General features: G+C 34.2%; 1 protein-coding gene across 1 annotated transcript in view; it reads right to left on the bottom strand.

The window, feature by feature from the left end:
* Positions 1–2,893: 2,893 nt before the first annotated feature.
* Positions 2,894–6,465, bottom strand: part of LOC110020995 (dipeptidyl aminopeptidase 4) — a 30,918-nt gene continuing 27,346 nt past the window's right edge. Inside the window, exon 5 of the mRNA XM_020719306.1 lies at positions 2,894–3,489. Coding sequence (XP_020574965.1) covers positions 2,938–3,489 — 552 coding nt within the window. The 3' untranslated portion in view covers positions 2,894–2,937. The remainder of the gene's footprint in view (positions 3,490–6,465) is intronic.

Here is a 6,465-nt window from a genome sequence, read left to right as displayed (position 1 = left end):
CACACACACACACACACACACACATACATACATACAAACATAAACACACATACATACATCCATACAGATATTCATACAGATATCCATACACATATACATACAGACATACAAACATCCATACATACATACATATAGACATACAAACATCCATACATGCATACATACAGACATACATACAAACATCCATACTTACAAACATGCACACATACATCCATACATACATACATACAAACATCCATACATACATACACACATACATCCATACACACATCCATACACACATACATACACACATACAAACATCCATACAAACATACATACACACATACAGACATCCATACATATATACATACATACACACATATAGACATACATACATGCATACATCCATACACATAGACATACACACATATAGAAACACAGACATACATACATACACACAGACACACAAACAGACACACACACAAAATGAGGGTGAAATATTTGGATATTTTATTATCTATTATCTCATCTACTTTCTAAAAATTTGACCTAGAACTTAACACATTAAGCTCTCGATGAGAATAAAGTGTATTTTTGTCACACACTGAGTCCGGAAAACAGTAAACTTCAACAACATAAGACATGATGAGATGAATTCAACATGTTTTGTTTTTTAAAACTATTGTGTGCAAATAATAACATGAATAACAAGAAATTATAAATTTTATTCTAGAATGAATAACCCACTGATACAATAGAATAAAGTGATCGAATCAAATGCTGAAATGACAACAAGAAACAACTACCTAGACCCAAAAAGGAAAAAAAATAACATTTAAAACAAATGCCGAGAAAAATATCCAAAGCAAAAAATCTAAAGATGTCAAGCTTGCTCCGGTAGTGACGGTCCCGTAGGTGACTAAATAGAACATGTTATGAAAAATATCAGGGAGTAAGTTTGACAAGCAAACTCAACAAAAACTATTAATTAAAGCATAAATGACAAAAAATGAGGTATGTAGTATGAACAATAAAATAGGGACGCTTACTACATGCATATATAACATGATAAGACAATAAGGGAGTGATAACCATCAAATATGCTTACTTATGATAATAAAACATACAATCATTCTCAATCAAGCTTCTTATTATTCCGTTTTTCATTTATTATTTATATAGTTGGTTTTTAAAAATACTCTGAAAACGGGAAGATCATTACTAACCCAAGGAAACGACAATTTTCTGTAGAGTCGACACTCTGAAATCGATGGAACCCTTTTGCAAATTGAATAAACATGAAACTGCTAATTTTATCGTGTAATTCCAAACTCCAGATTGAATCCTAACATTAGATTAAACAACTTACAAAAAAATTTGTAACTACCATTACAATACACCCAATTGAGGACAAACCCTAGCAATGAGCTAAGTATACTTTCCTAAATATAAAATTACTATATCTTGCATTAACAATGCTTCAGTGGATCTAGTTGGCCTTCATGCAAATTTATAAGACCACTTGAGTATCTCTCATCTTAAGGTTGAGTATAAGTCTCATCATGATCACCTAAATTGAATTGCATTTAGTTAAAGGATTGTGTCCTAGTGATAACAAAAAACTTTACATAGTGGTTAGCTCTACCAAGAAGGTAAAATAAACTAGTAGCATCAACATCATTGAGTATAATAAATCAAATCATCAAATACAATTGACCCACAATAACAATTACAACATTTATCCATTAACCATGGTCTTTCATTCCAATCCAAGACTCTATTACCTAAATACGCAAATAAACAAAAGCATAATTTGAATAATTGATTCTCACTTCAGCATAGATTACTGGCATTAATCTAGCAAAAAAAAAAAAAAAACAACTTCAAATTTGAATAAATTATGAAAGCTTGCATTTTCTTAATCAAACTGCTGAAATAACATAAATCTTATATGGGAAACAAAGGAAAATCCCACCTGGGATCTCACTGGAGCTTTGAATGGCATCTCAAGTTATTACTGAGACGAGGACAAGAACCTCAGCTGCTATACAGACACAGCCACTGCAATCTGCTATACATTTATGATTACTAACCACAAATCAAAATGCAAAAATCTCAAGAGAACCATTTTAGTTAATGTTGGGACTCTCTCCAAATGCTTCAAATTAGGAGAGGATGAACAGAGCTCATCAGCCTTCAAGACCAATTCACAAACAATCCATAATCAAACAAGAAACTACCAAAAGAATTTCTGGAGAAAATACTGATTAATCTCAACTCCAAACTTGGATGAGTAGCAGAGAAGCACAAATAGGAAGGCAGCCAGTCCTATATTGAATATTTTGAATTAGCATCGGAATACCTTTGTGTAGATGTGTGCAATTAGTTTAATTTGAATGGATCGATTCAAAAAACAGTCAAACTAAATCAAACCAAAATCTGAAATTAAAAAAAAAATCGAACCAATCAAATTTTAGCTAAAATCGATCCAAACTGAATCGAAATTTAGCATTTCACCTAAAATAATCATAACTTCAGAATATATTTCAAAATTTAAAATTTCATTTCTCTTTCTTATCTCCTCATCAATTCTTAGAAGTTAAAAATTTTCAAACTAATCTAAAATAAATAATTCATATGCTCAATTAATTTTCTTTTCAAATAAATTAAATTTTCCGATATTAACATTAATCAATTGGTTGATTTCTTTTATTTAATGGATATTAAAATGGAATAAAAAACCGAAAAATCAAATATTAAAAATTTTAAAACTAAACATAGAATTGTTATTTTAAAATCAAACCGAATAAATCAAATGAGCTCGGCTCGGTTCAATTTTTTGGTTTTGACCAAATAATGCACACCCATACCTTCATACCTTCATGATTTAAATAAAAGCAAACGCCAGACATTAACAAAAGATTAACTTGAATGAAAATTTTTTTTGGCACTTTCTCATAAGTTCCTGTCAATAAACTCCCAAATCCTTTCTTCCATGTAAACACGGTCTCGTAGCCGACGAGGCATATGCCGTTCGTCCGGGAAGACGAGAAACTCGTAGGACTTTCCCGCCTCGATAAGTGCATTGATGAGTCTAGCAGTGTGCCTGAAATGCACGTTCTCATCGATCATGCCATGAATTAATAGCAGCTTTCCCTTTAGATTGTGCACATGGTGCATGATGGAACCATAGCTGTAGCCCTCCTTATTATCCGACGGTAAGCCCATGTATTTTTCGGTGTAGAATGTGTCGTAGCCATCCCATGCAGTAACGGGAGCGCCGGACACGGCACAACAGAATGTATCGGGAAACCTTGCCAGACTCATGGCAGAGAGGAAACCGCCATAACTCCAACCGTAGATACCTATATGGCCGGGTTTAGCGAGCCCTTGTTTGATGAGCCATTGAGCACCAGTGAGCTGATCTTCTGTGTCGAAACGGCCGATGTTGTGCTTTAAAAAGCTCTCAAATTTAAGTCCTCGTCTCGCAGTTCCTCTATTGTCCAGCTGCAAATACCAAAATTACATAAGTCGATTGAATTTTGAACTTGATTCAGATATGCTCAGGGTATAATAAATAGCACAGGGATGAGGCTCCCAAATCTTTTGAATCTTTAGCATGAGATTATAACCTTTTAAATTCTGAATAAATATGCTGCTACTTCAAGACAAATACATTCAAAACTATAAGCTGATAAAAATGCTGGCGTCAGAACAACCTTATAAATTTATAACCGATAAAATTTTTGGCTTAGATTACTAAGCAGAAGTATACAGGATAGACCTTAAGATTGGCAAACAAGTTTGAGAATTAACATAAATGTTATACATATAAAAAAACATTGTGATATATGAAGCACCAACAGGATGTATGTGGGGGGTGGGGGCAAAACATAAAGGTTATAGAGCTGTATCAATTATTGCAAAAACTATCATAAATGTACAGGAAGGATATGGTGAATAATATGAATAATATGCATGCATACTAACAAACATTCAAGCATGCCTGGATTCAATTGATTGTATTTTAGGATATTCTGGGTACATGCGAGTTAATCAATTCTTGGCTAGCGTGACCATGCAAAGATAGAACCCCATCTGCTCCAATAACTTACTGATCCTCTCTGCTGTCCCACAATAGCATATACACTTAGTTGACACTGATCTAGGGGTCCTAGATGGTGTGGGAGGAGCAAGGGAAGGTTAGGGTTGTGTAGGATGAAAAACGAAGGAGAAACATCAATAGAGGCTGCAAATCCGGCAAAACCAGCAACTTTACAGCAGCATGCGAGCTGAAAACTGTAGGTGGGCAATTGTTGAAGACAGGAGATATTCAGACATCCTTGAGAGTTCATCAGCTAGACTTAATCAGGCTATAAGGTTATAGGCACGCCACTTGAGAGGAAGCAATGATATAGCACTCTGGCAATAGAAAAAAAGAGAACATATCTATACATATATATCTGTGCGTGTGGTTATTGCCACCTCATTGATCCATGTAATTATTTTTCGACGTCACAAATTCATGGGTTTTTAAATTGTAATTAAATTTTGGATATTTTTTACCTAAATTTCAACTGCTCAAATTTATATATATATCCTATTAGAGGTTCTCCAAGAATTACATAAATTCAGCACAAAAAATGGAACAATTCACACAACAATTGTCCACAAAAATTGCAATAACATAAACAAAAAGCTATAAATAAAACTTGTCCGATAAGAAATTCAATATGTTATAAACCGCCATATTCAATCTTCATAACTCTAGATAACTCTAGAAAGTGATTAATCCTCCCAAATATTTTAGGTTAGATAAATCAGTTTGAGTATAAAAAAAAGTTACATTATTATGCTTACAACTAACTTATTCCTATAGTCATTTAATTTGCAAAATAAAAATCTTTTAGCTGTATATGTTCTACTTAGCAATCAATTTTCATATTGCTAGTGTATTAAAATATCAAATTCATGAAGTATGTCGGGTTTGTGGAGTCGAAGCACTAGGATGTCCACTTTGGGGCGCTATTTGTTCTATTGGCGCTCGAGCGCTCAAGCGCCCAACTTGTTAGGCGCGATTCCTTTCTTTTTCGAGACACAATCGCTTTTACGGTGCAATTACTTCGATTTTTTTATTTTTAAAATCCAAAATTGAAGTGGTGGATTGTATTTCTTCAGTGCGTGAAGTTCCTGCAAGTGGAGTGTGAAATGAGTCAAAGAGGTTTCTTCAGTGCGTGAAGTTCCTGCAAGTGGAGTGTTATTCAACAGAAATCTCGGTGAAGGTGAGAGGTGTCAAAGAGAAGGATTTCTGCAATTTCGATGGACGTTTCTCGCATCGGATCTGAAGGAAGAGTGTGAAATGAGTCGTGTAAGTTTTTTTTGTGTGTAGAGAGGAAATTGGTGTGAGAACTCTGTAAAACTTTTTGAATTTCATAGCGGAATTTCTTCATGGTGTGACTTCGTGGTTTTTTCACGATCTCAACTTTTTTTTACGTTAAATTCCAATGTTCTTTTCTAGTTTACTTTGATTGTGCTTCCATTGAGATTTTATTCCGGTTTTCTTGAATATTATGCGATCTTGTTATTCCAGGGTGTGGTTAGTTTCTAATTGATCCTATGCCCCCGTAAAGTTGAAATTTGTTCTCATTATTCTTATCAAATTGATATAAGCGGGGTTCGATTCGAGTGGAAGATGATTCGTGGATGGTAACCAGGGGGCATTAGAGACGGCTCAGGGCAACATTGAAGGCACTATTTATCTGATCAATGAAATGGTTGATTTCATTGATAAAGCTAGAACCACGGTTTATGCAGGTCTGCGGCACTGAAGGCTTGACCATATGAGCGAGAAATATATAAAGTCCCTACTTTCTGAAAATAAACTTCAGAGTATGAAATCAGTTGGTTCTGTAAAGACTATAATATATGACAAGCCGAAAAAAGTTTATTTCTTTAAGAGTGGGTAAGTGATAGAAATCAAAGAAACTAGACTTAGTGTATGCTAATGTATGAAGTCCTACTCTAGTTTATTCTATTGGAGTTTTTCACTATTTTTTCATGTTTATTGATGATCACATGAGAAAGGTATGTGTTTATTTCTTAGAGCAAAAAATTGATAACATTAAAGTCTTTAAAAAGTGGAAGACTATGGTAGAAAATGGAACAGATTTAAAGCTGAAGTATTTTAGATCAGATAATGGGCATGAGTATCATGATCGAAAGTTCAGGAATTTTGTTGCTACAGAGGGAGTTAGACATGAGTTCATTGTCCCAAGGACACCGCAACTGAATGGTGCAGCACATAAACAAAATAATCACGGAGTGTGCTAGGAGCATAGACTGCTTGCAAGCTTGTTAAAACAGTTTTCGGCTGAAGCAGTAAATATAATAGTTTATCTGATTAACCGAAGTCCATCAAGATTTTTGGAGGAAGACTTACCTGAAGAAGCCTGAAGTGACAAAAAAGTATAGTATCTGAGTGTT

Source organism: Phalaenopsis equestris, unplaced genomic scaffold, assembly GCF_001263595.1.
Source record: "Phalaenopsis equestris unplaced genomic scaffold, ASM126359v1 Scaffold000114, whole genome shotgun sequence".
NCBI classification, from domain to species: Eukaryota; Viridiplantae; Streptophyta; class Magnoliopsida; order Asparagales; family Orchidaceae; genus Phalaenopsis; species Phalaenopsis equestris.
The sequence above is the reverse complement of the archived record's forward strand: the minus strand, read 5'-3'. Positions and strand labels throughout refer to the sequence as shown.